The sequence below is a fragment of the Melozone crissalis genome, unplaced genomic scaffold, assembly GCF_028551555.1.
Source record: "Melozone crissalis strain CALT ecotype California unplaced genomic scaffold, PUWL_Pcris_2 ptg000008l_1, whole genome shotgun sequence".
In the NCBI taxonomy this organism is placed as follows: Eukaryota; Metazoa; Chordata; class Aves; order Passeriformes; family Passerellidae; genus Melozone; species Melozone crissalis.
In genome coordinates, this window is record NW_026535786.1 from 15,924,776 (window position 1) to 15,942,312 (window position 17,537).

The following is a 17,537-nucleotide window of genomic DNA, read 5'->3' on the forward strand; positions in this document are numbered from 1 at the left end:
GTAATTCTTCAAGAACTACAAACTTGAGAAAAGTTAATTTTTTTGGCCTAAGGAAAAACTGCTTATGTGTGAGAGAAGAGCAGTAATGGTAATGGGTAAGGAGATGTTACAAATTTCTCAATAAATGCAGTCCACTGAGCTCCAGAGTGTCTCATCCTTCACACCACAGTGTCCCCTGCTGAGGGACTGCTGCCATGTCCTGTGGCAGTGATCAGTCTCATTCTGCAGCAGGATCCTGTTACTCTGCAGGGATGGGGAAGGAAAGGCAGTGGCCAGCTCTGTTGGAGGGGGAGAAATTCCACTCCACAAATTTTAATGCTTTGGGCCACACTGTTAGCAGAGTGTGACCCAGGCCATTGTCATCTGTGAGTCTTGCTTTAGAAACAGGTGAAAGGCTGTGGGTAACCAGCTGCTCCACTGTGCTGCTGGATTTGAGCAGAAGTCTTGATTAGAGCACTGGACCTTCTGCATTGTATTTAACTGTCTTTACATGCTGATGTGAAGGCGGGCTTGGGAGAGTTTCTTTTAGGACATTATTCCAATTGTGGAGAAGAGTGAAACTAAATGTTTGTAAGTATAGTGGTATGGATGCAGCTTTTCAGTGATGGAGTTTTTGTATCTTCAAGGAACAAGCCAAAATACCCTGTGTTCACACTCTCAAAATAACTGGACCTGGCAGGCAGTGCTACAGACGGAGTTGGCAGAGAAAGTAAGTTTACAGCAAGGGCAAGGGTTTGGGCTGACTGTGTCAGTCTCACAGTCAGGTAAGTACAAATGCTTTCCTGCCAGGGTCACAGCTCCACTGTTGAGATGTTTGACCTTGAGGAAAAACTAATATTTAATTTCTCACCAGTATTTTATATTGAAGACAGCTCAGCCTTCAATGATACTTAATGTCTGAGCAACAGCTGTAGTAGCAGATTAATTTCCCTGCTCTGAGCAGGAGGGTAGACTAGGTGACAGCCTCAGGTCCCACTCACTCTGCATTACTTGCAGCTACAATAAAACAATTTCAACAGTTGTGGTTCAGGTCAGAAAAAAAATCAGGGATTTAAACTCTGGTTTGCCTGGTTTCAGGGCAACTTTCTCTTTTATTACACTCTCATTCAGTATTCTATAAAACTGTTAAGCCAAACACATAACTCCATTTATACTCAAATTCACAAAAGATATTTATAGAACAGTAAATGGCTTCAACACCTTCTCAAAATACAACCTGTCAGAGGCCAATCTGACAGAATGGCTTGCATCCCAATTAACACTTAAGTACAAAACAGGACAGAGCTATCCAGCTACTGAACAAAGGTTCCAGAAAGCTTGGATTTGCTTGCTGTCACAGACATGGCTCAGGGGTCAGTTTTACAGTGACTTGGACTATTTTTACAGTAAGCCACAGACTGTTTAGTAGCTGTCATATCCTGTTCCTGGAGCCTCTTCTAAATCTGAAACAGTTTGAAGAAAAGGGAAAGGCAAAAGGGTTAATCTCAGGTGAGGCAGATGCCACAGGAAAATGGGAGAGATTGGCTGAATGCCCATGTGGCACCCAACCTCTGCTTTTGTTTTCAGTCTCTTAAGAAAATGGGGGAACATATCCAATGTCCACAGTGATCTTGGTATAAAGAGGATGCTTAGTCCTGGAAAGGAGCCTGAACTGTAATGTATTCATTCCATCAGCTTTCCATGTTTTTCTGGTGTTGTGTTGGGAAGGAGGCCTGAGGGAGAAAGAAGACCTGCAGTTAGAAGAAAGAAGGTAACATTGGCAGCTGAAGCTGCAGAAGAAAGAATCTTCCAGAGGGCAGAAAAGCCCTGAGACAATTCTTCCCATGATACAGACTGAACAGATTAGAGTGAGTTCACACTGAGTATTCCAAACAAGGAGGACAATTCAGACTGGACCCTGATCAGAGAGGGAGACCAGTGAGGTGGCAGCTAGAGTCTCCAAAAACCAAGGAGCTGTCAGCAGCTTAGAGAGACCTGGGAGTGCAAGGCAGAAGTTTGCAGCCACAGTGCACATAGGCTGCTGTAGGTAGGTTTTTGACAGGGTTGTTATGGAAACCTGAGTTTTGAGATGATACAGAGAGATCTGCACTGCTGGTATGAGAAGCCTCCACCACACTTGACCCAACACCCTCCTCCAGCTCTTCTATATAAAACAGTCTTTGATAAAGTCTCTCATAGCACCTTTCTCATGTCTTCAAACTAGAATATTGCTTTCCACTATTTTAATGGCACGTTGTAACTCCACACAGACTGAACAGCAAGCTTTTAATATTGGGAACTTGTAACACAGTGCCCCTTCAAACTGAAACCTCCCTATTTATAAGACAGGCAGTATTTTTTTCTTTAAGTTTTACTCCCTATATAATTTCATGTTTAAGTCTATGTGTTAGCTTCCTAGCTGGCATCTGTCCTTCACAATAGGAAGAAAAGGCAGGAAACTAGGAGAAACCCTTCAAGTGTGAAGACAGGAGCTGAATGATTCAGTTGAAACTGACTGGGGGCTGCTTTTAAATAGCCTTCCTAAAGCAGAAAAAGCAGCAGTGACATGAGGCATATGTAGCCCGTGCTGGGGAAGGTGACAGCAAGAGCCAAGCTGCCCCAAGGCCCAGAGCAGCCCCCAGCCCCACCAGGTACCTCCTCCAAGGATCTGGGATCTCTGTCTCTTCCTTGTAGTCCATCACTCGGTAGCGGCCAAGGTGAGGGGATGTCCGGACTATTTTCATTCCTGCCAAGTGAATCCTGTAAAACAACATACAAAAGTGTTTGCTTGGGCATAGAGATGCCACTTCCAGGCTTATGGTCAGAGATGGTTTTCAGTGCTAATGCAATAAAAACAAAGTGCAGAAGCAGCACAGGGCCACATGATCTTCTCTAGTGGGCTCTAGGCCAGGCTTGGGCTAGAAAGCTCCCAGCTGCAGTGCACTTTGACAGGGCACAAGGGGATTAGAGCAAGCAGGGAATGAACTACAACATACAGAGCATTCAAGAGCAGTTCCCCTGACTCTGACAAATGAGCATTATTCCACTTCCTCCTAAGAGCGCAGCTTTTGCTGCCTAGAGGTCCATCACCTAAACTTTAAGGGAAAAGAAAAAAAAAGACCTCAAACTTGCAGTTTCTGAAAGGAAGCCAGTCCTGAGTTTCAAAACCAGATTAAGCCTCTCCTCTTTGAGAAATGCCATTCATTCAGATGGCCTGATTAGACTGGTTCATAAAAGATTAGCGATAAATACAGGCACCAGACAAACATATGTAAACTCAGCTGCAGTACAGTTAGATAAGAGAAGAGGAACTGAAGTCTCAGAATTCCAGAACAGAGCTTCTAAGCCCAGCATTCTGGGTGACTTTCAAGCAACTCACAGCCCACTGCTGATAGCACCTATGTTACTTTGCCAGTAAAAAGTGCCTTCAACAGTGCTAGCTAAACCTCTACTACTGCTACCACACCTCTGTTATCACAGGACAGCCCTCAGGCAGAGAAAATTCCTGTGAATGTAAGAATCAATGTTTGCTCAGTTGAGGTTATCTAACTGGCATGTTTGCAGCATTTGACTGCGTTCCATTGGGATCTGATACAGCAGGAATGTTATGAAGCTGAAAGGCCACAGAATTGAAAATATTTGTTAGGCCAGAGCCACCAGATGATTATAACACTTCACTGACAGTGTTATAGTTCCATTATTTCACATGGAGCTTCAGACAGTTTCTTTTTTTCTGAACAGAAGCTTATGGCACATTCAAGCATAAAGAGACAAAAAAGCAAGAACACTAAACTAGCTTTGCTGTCAGTTTTTTGCATTGCAAATAAGACTAAAACTGAATTGTTAATACATTCATTTACTGGTAAGAAGAGTCCAAGAGACCTTCCTGTAGTTGAAAATGTTAACACATGAGTGGCTCCAATTAGAATAGTGTTTTCTTCTGGTATTTGCTACAACTTGTATTAGAGAGTACTGCAGTCTGGCAACTATAAGAGCAGCTGGCAGTTTTTTTTCATTAACTCTGCTTTTTAATAAGCAATATCCCAGAAAAAAAAAATCTTTGCACAGAATTTTTGAAAACTGGACACTGAAATGTCAAAAAAAAAAAAAAGATGCATTATTTTTTTGCTACATGGTAAGAAGTGCTTGAGCACCTCCCAAAATCCAGATCCCAGCTGGTCACTGAAGAACAGCCAGCTCATTCCTAACTTCTGCAGGCTGAGACTTCAGAATGTGAATAAATCATTAACAGGCATTGTCCACAGCCCCCATGTATCTCTGGGCCAAAACACTGCTAATCATTAGTGTAAGTTTTCTCTGAAAACATAGGCTCTAATTCCCTTCCAGAAAGGGCTATTCTGGGAGCTATAGAATTCACTTGCCTTCCAGGATTCTCTTCAAAGAAGTGCACTCCTATGCATAACTGGCATGACTCTACCCTGGGTACCAAAAACCAAATTAGATGCCTGAGCTATACTAAGAGCAGCTGAATAGACCCAGCATTGTAGTACTTGATATAAAGATCTATTTTCCTGGCATTCTATTCCTCTCATAAATGCTGACTCTCTAAACAACCATACAACCTTTTAGTTGGCTTTCTCTGAAAGGCAAAGGAGGAATTCTATATTAGAAAATCTGGCTTTCAATTCCCAGATGAATACTGCTTTGAAAAAAACCCTGTAACTTGTCACGTTTTGCAAGACAAAAATAACAAAGACTTCCACGGTCAGTTTAGTTTTATAAACTCCCCATGAGCCTGCCTCAGTGCTGGATCATAAAGGTGCACAGTGCAATTCCAAAGCTGAATAAAGAAGCTGCAGCCATGATTCTGTACTTGAAGAATTCACATTAGGCAGAGCACCTGGAACTAAACTCATCTATAGAATGCTGCTGCCATGGCAACCAAAGTACAAGAAAAACCATCAACTCTTGCTGTCACTGACTCACACTGGTACACAGGCTCCTCCATCACCCAGCACTGCAGACAAAAGACAGAATTCCTTGTGCTCCTTAATCCCAAGTATCAGTGATTAGGTAACACTTGGAGCAGCCTAAATGCACTTAACTTAAATTCCCAGTTGTCTGAGAATTAGTTAAGCACCTTCTTATTCCTCAAGCTTGCAGATTCCTTCCCTCCCTTGGGGCTGTCAACATCAGTGGAGGCACTTGTCAACTACAAGTGGTTATAACCCCTTGCACTGAAGGCACAAGGATGTGAAATAATATTCTGCTCCCCAGAAATGAGAAAGCTTCATTTTCCCAGCACATAGTGATTGGATTCATAGGTTCTGACCATTTCCTGACATTAAGCATTCCCAATAGCAACAGCATTTGGGACTATAATGGTGCTGCAAGCACACTAAGGAACAATGTCATTGGTTCCCTTCCTAGGGTGCTGCTGTGCTTCATTTGCCAGCTTAGATCCACTTCAAGCCTGTCCTGTGCACTGGTACCTTGTAGCAATGTCATCATTTTCACCACCATCGCCCCAGTAGGTGTTGGGAAACCCATTCATCTTCATGTAATGTTCTGGAGTCAGAGCAGACACGCCCCCAAAAAAGGACTTGTATGGCAGACTAAAAGAGAAAAAAAACAGGCAAACAAACACCACCCTCCAAAAAAACCCAACCACCAAAAACCAGAGTTCACTACTGAAGGCAATGCCTGTCCTCCACAGCTAACAGTGTGATCCAAGTCACACATACATTAATTGCATACTTGCAGGCACTCTCATGACAATGCCAAACCCCAAAACAGTAAACCCAGTGTAATTCCCATCATGTTCCACTCCCCTCAATGTTTCTCACCACGTTCCCCCAAAACTGACCAAAGTAAAGCTGGTTTCAAAATTAGTATCTTGGATCAGTTTCAAGTACTTGTATCCTACTACATCACATTCCACCTGATCCAATATTCCCACCTCATACTTTTTTTCTTAAAGGAAAGTCAAACAGAAACCTGCCAGTCATTTGCCAAGCTGAGCTAACTGTGGAACAGGGAACTACAGGCAAGGAAACATTCAAGATTGCATGCCTGGGTCAAAAATATCCTTTTCTAGGAAGTAACTGCTGCAAAACTAACACACAGAAAACCTCATTAAGTTTGTGTCTTTCACTGTTCCCACCCTTTCCCATACTTTCTAACAGGAAGTGAAGCAACTGGAATATATCCACAGAAAGCAAATGGAGGCACTTACGTGTACTGAAACTTATCTATGGCACTGGCCATGTGCTTGGGATAATATTCATCACAAATGTACAGGTTATAATCATTCTCAGGCACCAGGTCAATGTCATGCAGGACAAGGCAGTCCCACTCTTCATCCTTCATGGCCTCCCGGACACCAACATTGAGCAGCTTTGCTCGGTTAAATGAACCAGTCCCTACCTGGAAAAGAAAACCTACATTTCTTCACCAAAACAACACAGATGTTGTTAGATAGCTCAGTTAAAATTTGTTTTAGTCAAAAAGCCTTATTCAAATGAATGAATCAATACTGGCTGCAAATTCCATGCTCCCGGCTTTGAAAATGTCACCTACCCTTTTCACAACATTCTCAACAATTGTCAGCTTTGCTGTGTCAGGGGCTATGCACTTTCAAGAGATCCATCCATAAGCCAATCCTCAGGTAAACAGTTGTACAGCAACACTTTTGCCCTGACTACTGTTTACTAAAACTTACAAATCAGAAAAAGATCTTGGTCAAACAAAAAAGTTTATCTGCCCTCCCAATAAACTATTGGTTTTAACTGATGAATCCAAACCTTGCTCCCTTGCCACTGATCTTTTGCAACACCAGTCCATGTCAGGTACAAAAGGCTGCTTGACCTGCACAGCCTGCCCTGCCAAGCCACATGTTTGTATTTGACATAGACTAAAAATATCCAGCTTCACTCCAGCATTCACTCTCCACGTTCTGCTCAGCAGTCACACTGAAGCTACAGACAAACCACATGCAAATCTCAGAAAGAGGAAAACAAAAGTTACAACTGCCCTGGGTTACAAAAGGAAAGCGCTACTGTGGGGTGTAACCAAACTCTGTATTCTACTTTCCTCTACATCATTTTCAGACAAACTCTTAAAGAAGGGTCGTTTGCAGCAGCTGTCCAGTGCACAGCCACCCCTCAGGCTATAGCTGGGTGTTACATAGGAAAAAAGAGGCAGCCCTGTGAGGTATGACAGTGTTTCTTTCTCTTCACACTCAGCTGTGGTACCTCCCTCCCTCCGGTAAAGCAGTAGTCCCACCCATCCTGAAGGGTCTCCACTAAGGGGCCATCATGAACTCAATGGCACCAGCAGAACACCTGGCAACAACCACCAAGGACTCAAAAAATATTCTGTCCCTCATAGAACTACATCATTCCATTGTGAAACTCCCTGCCCTGGGAGGTACCACCTGAACCTGACCACATATCATCTCGATTTGGGGACTTGGGACACCATCAGTGCTCGAGGGACCCAGAGAAGGAACAGACCTTCCACAGGACCATTGTTTTCAACACTGCAGCCATCACTTAATCAGGCTGTGACCACCATCCTGACTAACAGGGGGGACAGGCTGTCACTTAAAGCCAGCGTTTTTGTATTAATGCATTTATTGTAATCTTTCTATTAAGTTGTAATTCCGATCTGAAATCTTTCTCAAGGTGATTGTATGGGAGTTCATTACTCCTGCTGGTTTACTTTCAAACCAGCACAACCACTTAGTGACAAATTTATACCCCCAGGAAAAAAAAAAACAAACAACAAAACCACAACAGAACCAAATAACAGCAGAAGGATTATCTTGACAAGTGGTACGGTGTTTCAACCATTAGCAGTCATGGAGGCAGGACAGCTATCCGACCTCCTCTCAGCCCATGCATAAAACACTATTTCCACATCACAAGAGTCACATTTCTTCTTCAGAACCCAGCCCTTAAGTGGTGTAGCTGAGCTCCCAGACTTGGATTTACCTGCTGGATGAGGTAGATGGTGTAGCTGAGCTGCTGGCGCTGCAGGAAGGGATGGATGTAGTAGAGAAGGTGGCGGAGTTTCTTCTCCTGGTTCCTGTAGGCCACGAGGATGGCGGATTTGTAGCGGGCAAAGCAGTGAGGGGGCTTGTAGTGGCCACCAGACTGAACAAAAGGATTTCTTTTTATGATCATCCTTTCACTAGGGAGCACCTTGAAGGTGATGCTTAATGGACCAACTGTAAGGAGAGACAGAAAAAAGAATCAGCAGGAGAAACATCAGTGATCTATCTTTTTCCAGACCTATGAGATCAGCTACCCACGTTTGCTCCTTCAGACAGCAGCCCCACCAGAGGAGAGCTAATAACACCCATGCAGACGTGGCTCTGTGATGGATTTCACTGCTGCCTGCTGGCCAGCTCAGCACCAGGGGACACACACACCACCTGCCAGGCATGCCGAGCCCCGGCACGGCCAGCACTCCCACCGGGCTGCGGCACGGCTGCTGCTCCCTGGGACTGCCTGCCTGCTACAGCCTTGCACTGCTTAGATGAGATCCTTGAGTAAGTGCATTCGCTGAAAGAAACAGCGCTGAAAATTATTCAAGATGAACAGACACATCTGCTTTTGCTACCCATTTGGAAAATTTCTCCAAGCCTCTTTCAGAAGAGATTCAAGGACAAAGACGCGCAAGTGGATATTCAGCAGGTCAGGGGAGAAACAGTTTGAAGCCTGGATGAATAGAAATGCTTAGAAAATGTCAGTTCTACCTTTAAAAGCATTTCAAGTTCAATTTGATGTTACAATCACATGCCACAATAGCTGAATTTGCTATATTATTTCATTTTATACACTTTGATAAGCAGGCAGTACTTCAAAATCTGGGAGAAGCAGATGACAGACCTGAGAAAGAAGAAAGATATCATATTTTCAGGAACAGGCACAGGATAGCAAAAGAAACTATACATGGTTGTTGTTCTACTCAGCACCTCTTTTTAAAATACAAAATATACTGGATATCTTCAAGAGTTTTTGCCTAATTTAAAAAAAATCTGCATTTTTACATGAATTCTTCCATTCTTCAGATGGAAAAATACTGACAAGTCATAAGTGAAAAAGAATCCATATAAAGTGTAAATACCCATTTTAACACAAACCTCATTGTTACAATATAAATAAACAAATTCTACAATTATCTAAATGCCTGTACTCCTGGGTTGTGAGAAAAGCTTCCAGAAGTAGCAGAAAACTTGTATTTATATACACAAATCAGTGTGTCTTAATGGTTTTCTACAACTGTGAACTTCTAAGAAAATAATACACAGATGCAGAACAAGATTACCATCCAATGCTTAAATGAACTAGGAAAAAACTTTCACCCAAATCATTATTAGAAGCTGGCAATTTCAAATGACAGTTCTATTCAAAAATTCTTTGCAGGCCATGTTACCAAAGGCAAAATGTTTTTTTCACCAAAAGTTTGCAAGGCAAGTTTGAAGCTGGTGGTGTTTTGGTTTTTTTTTTTTTAATATCTATAAACAAGATTTTCTTTTCTTTCCAAGCTGATAATTAACACTATGGTTGTCCTAAATCAAGGTTTTAGTATCTTCTAAGTGAGACTCTCTCTCAAAACACTGAAATAAATAATTCTCTCAAAAATCTTCTGATAATGAAGCATGAGAGAGAGAAAGCAAATATTTAGGCCTGGTGTTTAGGAGCTTTCATTTGAGCAGGAGAAGGTACAGGTGTGTTTTACGACTAAATAAGCAAGTGAGTCCAGAATATGCTTCCTTCAGTCCATCCTACATTCAAATCTCTGCTACAATTCTAACAAAAACACAAAAAATTGAGCCTGCCCACACACACATCCTGTTTAACTGACACAGAAAGAAGCAACATCCCTCCACTGCTTTTGGGGGTTTGGATTTTTGGGGTTTGCTTGGTTCATTGGTTTTGGGTTGGTTGCAGGATTTTTAGAGCAGTAACAAGGCTTAATGAGTAAATTTGCCATAAAATTCAAAGTGTCCATTCTGAACCAGGGAACATTTTGCTACAATGAGGAAGCTGGTGCACCTCACATTTCTGATGGGCAAACCTGTATTTGATAAGTGTCTCCTTTTCTTCCTCAAGGAACACACAAATGGCATTCCCTGAAGGTCAGTCTGAAGAGCCACTGATCCCATTTCTCATGCTGTCAAAAATGTCTGGTCTGAATCCTGCTCTGTGGGTTTTGTTCATTGGTCTCTGTTTGTTGGTTTGTTTTTAAAAAGAAAGCCCGACTTCTGCTTGTCAGCAAGATTTTGCAATAGCTGACTCTTAAACATCACTTTTCAGTCCTTCTCCAACTATTTAAAATGCAGGAGAATTTGATTTTCACTGCATTACCCGCAGCAGGAAAGCAGAGTACACTGCCATATATTTGTACCCAAAACAGAAGAGTGGTTCTTCAGAGAATCATTGTGAGGGCTGTGAACCTAGGTCACATTTACAGTGAACATTTCGTGAGGTTATTTCCTACCTCTGTGCAGGCAGTTTCCCTTTCCACTGTTAAGACTCCCACGTTTCAGTCCAACAATGTTATCAACCTGTAGTTGATGTTGCTGTTTAGATTAATGGACTCCCTGATTATCAGATCTTTCAACCTAAAGCACCATTAACCACTGATTTGATGACAACTGGAGCTTGCTAAAGAAGTATTATATTCAAGGATTTAAACTATAGATTATTGCTCTAAAGAAAAAATAAGAAAGGGAATTAATCTCTTTTATTCTCCCACAAAGGCAAGGTTTTGTTTTCTGTAAAACAATTGGGACTCTGTATTGCAGATTAAGATTCTGCAGCAACAATCTTCAAATTCCAGAAAAAATAAGACCTTAATTTGAATGTAAGGGCATGAGCAGGACAATGTGAATAGCTTCACTCCTGTTCTCTCCTTCCATACCCAAGCATTCCAGGAGTGTAACATTTGTATTTTCCAGGTTTTTCAAGATACTGTGTTCTCCTATGCTGCCTGGCTCCATACCTCAAAAAAATCAGCTCAGAAACTCAATCTGGAATACGCCAAGGGAAGGAAGAAAAAAAAAGTGTGACTTACATCCCCAAAACCTCTGGCTGCCCTACACTCCTTGGCTACAAGCTACAGTCTGGCTCTCATGTCTCCCTGCTGTCCAACTAACAAAAGGCTAATGCAATCTAATCCAATTAATTCCCAAATGTGAACAGAGCACTTGCAGGCTGGACCAAAGAGGGATAAATAAAACTGCCAAAGCACAGCCTTGGAAAAGGAGGAAAAAACCATCTTACACATACTAGGAAGCACAGGATCCCTGTTGAGGCAGGGTACAGAATCAACACCCTGAAGTGTCCAAGCAATTTTTCCATGGCCAATTTTTTCATGGTTCCAAAGATGTTTCTGTGCCTGTACCGTCACACAGAGGGTGTTTATTGAATATGAAACTTCAGTGTACAGTTAGGTCTCATAATTCCCTGTCTGTGTTAGCTAGTGCCACTGACAGCACACTCCCTGTTTGCTTCACTCCCCAGGCAACATATTTACCTGTGAGGGGACCTATGGACCTTGGCCATATCTGTCCCACCTTACCAAAGGAACTCCAGGACTTCTCAACTCAGAGTTTGCAATTGTAATTACCAAACCAAATGAGAATAACCAGAACTTCCACAAGATGAACAGACAGGAACAGTAGCATGGGTGAATGCTGCACTCAGATACTGCAGCACCACACACTACATTAACAGAGTCATATTTCTGTAATTCTACCAGTGCTTGGGGAAAAAAAATAAAAAATCAGACCAACAGCTTTCATTTAAGCATCAGTTTCTAATGATAGAATACAAGGCTGCCTCAATGGCACCTGAAAATAAATCTCAGCATTAGCACTGCCACTTTTTTATTTCTCTTTCAATCCAAGAGAAGAAACTCTGGCACCATTAGAAAACATAGCAGGAGCTACTTAATACAACAGATGGTCCTGCTCATGAAAAGGTTATGACAGATGGGAGTGAAAGGCAGTAACTACTATAAGAAGGGCTTGAAAAAAATCCTTCCACAGCATGAGCAAATTATAAACAGCAAACTTACAGATAGAACTTTCAACTATTAAAGTCCTCGAGGGCCACACCAACCCCTTCAGCATGTACCATGCATGAAGGAAGGTACCCCTTTAAACCAAACCAGAAATAATACAATAAAGCCAAATCTTCTAGCACCAAATTTTTTCTTCGTGAGAGGAGAAGATGAACTGAAGCAAGGTAACTTGCATGAAATGTGAGAAAGTCAGATTTTGAATTTAAAAGCTATTTAGTTATGTTTAACGAAGTATAACCCTGGCATATAAGCACTTCACTTTTTCTAAAAACAGAGGAGGAAGAAACAGGCAATGGGTTATTTGTGTAGAAACTTTAACTTCTGAGGGAACTCAAGTAATTTATTCACTATATTAGTGAAGACACTGAATACCTGCAATGCTTTTCAAGTTCTTGGTCACAAAATGTTCAGTGGACACCACTAGGTGTTTGAAAGCACCACTAGTCAGCTTAGTCAGGAGTCTAGTTCCTCTAAGGCAGAGATGATTAGCAATTACACTTCAATTCTTACTTCACAGCCCTGGAAGAACCAAGTTGCTGCAGATTCAGGAGACAGGAAATAGACAGATGAGCTGCAAGCTGATTAACATTCACACAGTTATCAAAATGATCTACTACATCTATAAATGGAAAAAGTGCTGCACTTCATAAAAGCCCTTATGCAGAAACCATTTAAGCCATTTGGCATCCTTCCAGGTACTTTAACACACTTTAGAGTGGGCACTGTGACTTATTACCAGCTCTGAGCAGGAGGCTGAGTCCTCAAGAATTGATTTGAAATCTCATTTAATAGAGTTTATGAAATTAATATTAAAAGGCATTGCTCTCTGCAATATAATGCTTCCAAGAAACATCAGTCTCGTGAGAGATGATGGCAACAACTATTCAAGACATTTATAAAGTATTTATATTTCAATGCATATGTGCCCATCACATACAAAACAAGGGACAACTCCCTCACAAAACAGCATGCTTCTCAGCTAAGAAAAAAGCAAAACACCCAGAAGAGGCTGGCATGCAATGATAGAAGCAATAATTTACATCCCATATTTCCAGGGAAATACCACTGAGTAAAAGTTAAGCAGTAGCAGAGACCTCATTTTTCTGAAGCTGAATTTGTATCAGTGCTCCAAATTACTTGTGTTTCACTTCAACAATGGTTCATATGCTCAGCTCAGTATTTTCATACAGCAAAGCTTACACAGTTACTTTGCCTCATGGTTGGCTTTTTTTCCTCCCAGACAGCTTGCTGTTTGTTTCTGTCTGTGACTAACATCATGTTTCCATTTTAGCTCTGAAGTACCGCCTGCAGGACCATCCCCTGCTCTCAGCACTCTCAGTGATGGGCAGAGGAGGAGTTTTTAAAAAGATTTCCCAGCTCTAAGAGCACAGATTAGTGTAATTTTACTCTGTGTCCGCCTCCTCCATACACGTCACTACTTTTACTTATCTGATGGTTTGCAGGCAAGCTGCAGAATTGTTTGGTTCTTTCTTTTTGACACTAAAGCTGTCTCATTTGACTCTTTAGGAGAGAGGATTTTCATCAGTAGTGGACCACAAACTAGGTGCAGTCACATTTCTGTTGTGTTTTTTCAAATAAAACAATTCAGCCTGAAAAAAGGAATTGTAGCTCCCCAGAACTGAATGGGCTGCAGCGCACTGAGACCATGACACCAGCACCTGTGCACAAAGGCTCTGTGCTACCAGGATTTCAGGAGCTGGTAGAGCCATTTCTAAGGGAAATGCTGAAACACACACCCAAAGCTATCTTACACTTTCATCATACACACGGTGTGTACTTAATTTAACTGCAAGCAACAGGGGAAGGAAGAAAACATCTCAAAAGAACAAGCATCATTACAAAGGTTGCAGCCTGAGCAGGCTCATCCAAAGGGTCCCAGCAGAGCTCTCCAACCTAAGTAAGCAACCTGACATAAGAGCACTGGCTTCCCACAGAGCTTCCAGGTGAACCAAGGACAACCATTTGCTCCTAATGGACTCCATGTGCAGTGATCAGCTTTCCTAGAACAGCAGTCCAAGGCTGGGTGTAGACAACATTTAGACATGCAGAAACCTGTGCAGTATGGAAAAAGCTGACAAGAGTAACTTACTACACAGTTCTCTAAGAAGGCGATGGCCCCAAACCAGCTGTAAGTGCAGGCTGATGGAACTGAATCCATTCATGGCTGGCTGAGTCAAAGGGATTCACTATTGCCTGAGCAGCACCACCACTTTATACACCTGGTTTGACTTTGTACTGACTTAAAATTTCTCAACTGTTTTAGTACTGCAACACCTGGATGAATGCTGCTTCTTGGATCAGCTCTGGTTTGGTCCTACTGTGAATACAAATTAACCTGTGACCAGACTTTTAAGTCTAACACAGAAGTTTCCAAGCCTAAAGGATGTGTGACAATCATAGACTAGAAGATCACCATGAAGAGCAAGGTGCCATCCTCACACATCCTCCTTAAGCTGATTACAAGTCAACTTAATCAATTTATATTGAACTACAGATTTGATATAAGGCTTAAGACAAAGAACCAAGGAATTCAAGTCAGAGGTCAATATTATGCAGTTTCTAAATTGTTGGGTCATTTTACACAAGACTGCCAAGAAAAAAAAAAACCAAAAAACCATTACTAACTTGATATTATCACCATGCACTGTTTTCACTCTTGCTCTACAATCTTGACATCTGTGTAACCAAACTCTCAATACTGGAAATTTGTAGGCCAGTAAAACACTTTTCCTCGCACCAGCAACAAAACCAACACAAGTTGTAAACAGGAGAGAATTTTGGCAGCGTAAGTACACCAGCACACCTGTTTCAAAGTTTGTAGAAGATACAACTTACATTTATGACACCTTCAGGGTTACGAAGGAGGTTCTTTCAAACCCCCTTTCCAGGGTTTTTGGAGGTTCATACCTACCCAGGACTGGGGACTGCGCTGAGCAGTAGGGCATGGTGTCCTCACTGGGAGCCCGGGTGAACAAGCTGAGGTTTGTGTACACATCGTGGGGCTTCGAGTAATCCACCACCACCACCTGAGGCGCCTCTACAAACCCGCGGAACACACGCGAAGGTCCGCCTCGGTAGAGGATCAGGATAAATACTGCTTGGAAGACAAACACAAACAGCAGGAAACAATGATTTTCCATACGGGAGAGGAACATAGTTTTTAGCCCATGCTCCAGGATCAGGACGGCGAGGAGCTGAAGTGCCTTCCAGGGGCTGCCGTTCCACGCTCTGGGCTACATCGCTGTGCAGACCTCCTCCTCCTCCCCCTCCTTCTTCTCCTCCAACTTTCTGAGGCGGCAGCGTGCTCCCCTAGCTGGGCTTCATCAGGACGCCGAGAGGCAGACCTCCCCTTCCCGGTGCGAGCTGAGCCAGGCGGGCTGGAGGAAGGGACGAGCCGGCCGAGCCAGAGCCAGCCCGCTCAGAGCCCCGGGGCAGCGGCACGGACTGGCTGTGGCACAGGCGCAGCGCCCGCCCTCCCCCGCCCGCCTTCCGGCGAGACTACAGCTCCCAGAATGCACGGCGGGGCAGGGCGGGCCCCCGGCCAGGCTGTGCTGCCGCTCGGCATGCTGGGAGATGTAGTCATCTTCCCCTCTCCGTCAGCGGCCGCCGCTGTGGGCGAGGAGGGAGAAGGATGGGGTGGCTGTTGAACTGCACCCCGTGTCTCTCTCGTCGGTGAGACGAGACCCCGACTGCTGTCTCCACTTTAAATTGGCTATTAAACTGGTCAGGGAGAGATGAATGGAAATTTATACATTGCAATGGACTGCCCAGAGAGGCGGGGGGGTCTCCGTCCCTGGAGGTGTGTAAGGAAAGACTGGGCGTGGCCCTCAGTGCCATGGGCTAGTTGCCATGGTCGTGTCCGGTCATAGGCCGGACTCAATATTATCACAGAAGTCTTTTCCAAACTGATTGATTGGGTGGTTCTGTGGAATGGATACACCTCAGCCAGTGCCTAAAGGGACCACAGCAGCCTGGCCGCTGTGAGAGGCCTCCTGCCATGGCCATGCCGCCCTGAAAAATTTAAGCTTTTATGCCTCTCTTTTGTCTGGCTGATTTAAAAAAAAAGATGGAGCTTAGATTGTGCTGTCAGTCATTTGTCTGCTCTTATGTGCCTGCTTTTTCTTAGAGGAAAAGACATTTTACAGATATTAAATTCCTACACGGCTACGAAGAAGAGTTTGTGTTGGCTGCGTTTGCACTGGGGAGAGGGTTAGAAGGAGATCTGTGAGGGGAGCAGGCTCCCGGAGCTCAGCACCAGGCTCCCGGAGCTCAGCACCAGGCTCCCTGAGCTCAGCATCCCACTCCAAGGCATGGCCACTGGCCTGGCAGCCAGCCCATGAGTGCTGGCCCAGACCAGGCACAGCACTGAGCACTGCTCAGACAGACTGCCAGCCTCTTTCCCTGGAGAGATTCTAGAGCTGTCTGGACACAGTCCTGAAGAGTGTGCTCTAGGGGACCCTGCTTGAGTGACAGGGTTGGACCAGATAGTCGCCAGTGGTCCCTTCCAGTCTTACCTGTTCTGTGATTCATGTGCTGCTGTTTGCCTTCCAGATGGGATGGCATGGCAAGAAGATGTTTGGAGAGAGTGATATCACTTTTATGAGGAGCTGGGAGTACTCTTGCTTCAGAGTTGGACTGAGATGCATGAGACACATCTATGGGAAAATTGATCTCAGTCATTCTCCTGTGCAGAACAGCCCATGATTCAATTAAAGCGGATTGCTTAAGGCCTGGATGCAAATTGTAATCATTTAACATTTAATTTTAACTTAATTGGGTTTTTAAATAAAAAATGTAGAGAACTTTTCCTCGGGCAAAGTCTTGCTTTACTGAAATCCACGCAGTGCTGCTGCCACAAGGTTGCTTTTTTTGTACACCTACATCTACTGTTTACATCCTCCTTGTGCCATTCCCTCTACAATGACAGCAAACCCACCCTGCTTGCCTTCCCCTCCATAAAACAAAACAACACTCACTGTTCTGCTGATAGCTCCAGCAAATACAATGCCAAGGACAGGAAAGAATTAATCTCTGCATCAGCTAAGAAACAAAGAAAGGAATCAGATTTTCATGGTATGACCTGGGGCTGCAGCTGGCAATTGTTTCAGGGCCAGTAGTGCTTTATGTTTCTCTTGCAATCCCTCCTTGGGTCACAGTAGGAAATCTCAATGTAGGAAGAATTTGGACAAAGCATGTCTGCCTCCCTCTGTCTTGGAGAAGGGAGCAGCTGGACCATTAGTGCTGCCCCAATTCAGTGGCTCTGCAACTTCCTTGCAGTCAGGGCGTAGTTGTAAAAATTGCCACCCTGTGCCAGTTCTTGGGCAGAAGAATGAGGTCAGATGGAAACAGCCTACCCTAATCTGTATTTTCACCTGTGTGTATATTTGGTCTCCAGCCTGGAAAACTAAATACAGGCAGATCAGCTGGGTGCAGAGGAACCAGCCAGCACGTGTTTCTGTGTGAGCTCAGGGAACTGAATC

At 43.6% G+C, this 17,537-nt stretch overlaps 1 protein-coding gene across 1 annotated transcript; it reads right to left on the bottom strand.

Annotated features, from left to right (window-relative positions):
• Positions 1 to 1,035: 1,035 nt before the first annotated feature.
• LOC128933040 (beta-1,4-galactosyltransferase 3-like) lies at positions 1,036 to 15,519 on the bottom strand. The gene is made up of 6 exons (XM_054269897.1): positions 14,969 to 15,519; positions 7,935 to 8,170; positions 6,176 to 6,366; positions 5,433 to 5,555; positions 2,635 to 2,739; positions 1,036 to 1,712 (listed from the first exon to the last, which is right to left on the bottom strand). The coding sequence occupies exons 1-6, from the start codon at positions 15,210 to 15,212 to the stop codon at positions 1,571 to 1,573; spliced, it is 1,041 nt and encodes a 346-aa protein (XP_054125872.1). The 5' UTR covers positions 15,213 to 15,519; the 3' UTR covers positions 1,036 to 1,570.
• Positions 15,520 to 17,537: the final 2,018 nt, after the last annotated feature.

What these genes read in the sequence shown, in the direction of transcription:
- LOC128933040 (XM_054269897.1), bottom strand. Translation starts at nt 15,212, where the DNA reads ATGTTCCTCTCCCGTATGGAAAATCATTGTTTCCTGCTGTTTGTGTTT. An exon ending in AATGATGACATTGCTACAAG is followed by an intron (nt 2,740 to 5,432) that starts GTACCAGTGCAC and finishes GTTGTTTTACAG; the next exon opens with GATTCACTTGGCAGGAATGA. An exon ending in ATCCCAGATCCTTGGAGGAG is followed by an intron (nt 1,713 to 2,634) that starts GTACCTGGTGGG and finishes TTTCTCCCTCAG; the next exon opens with GCCTCCTTCCCAACACAACA.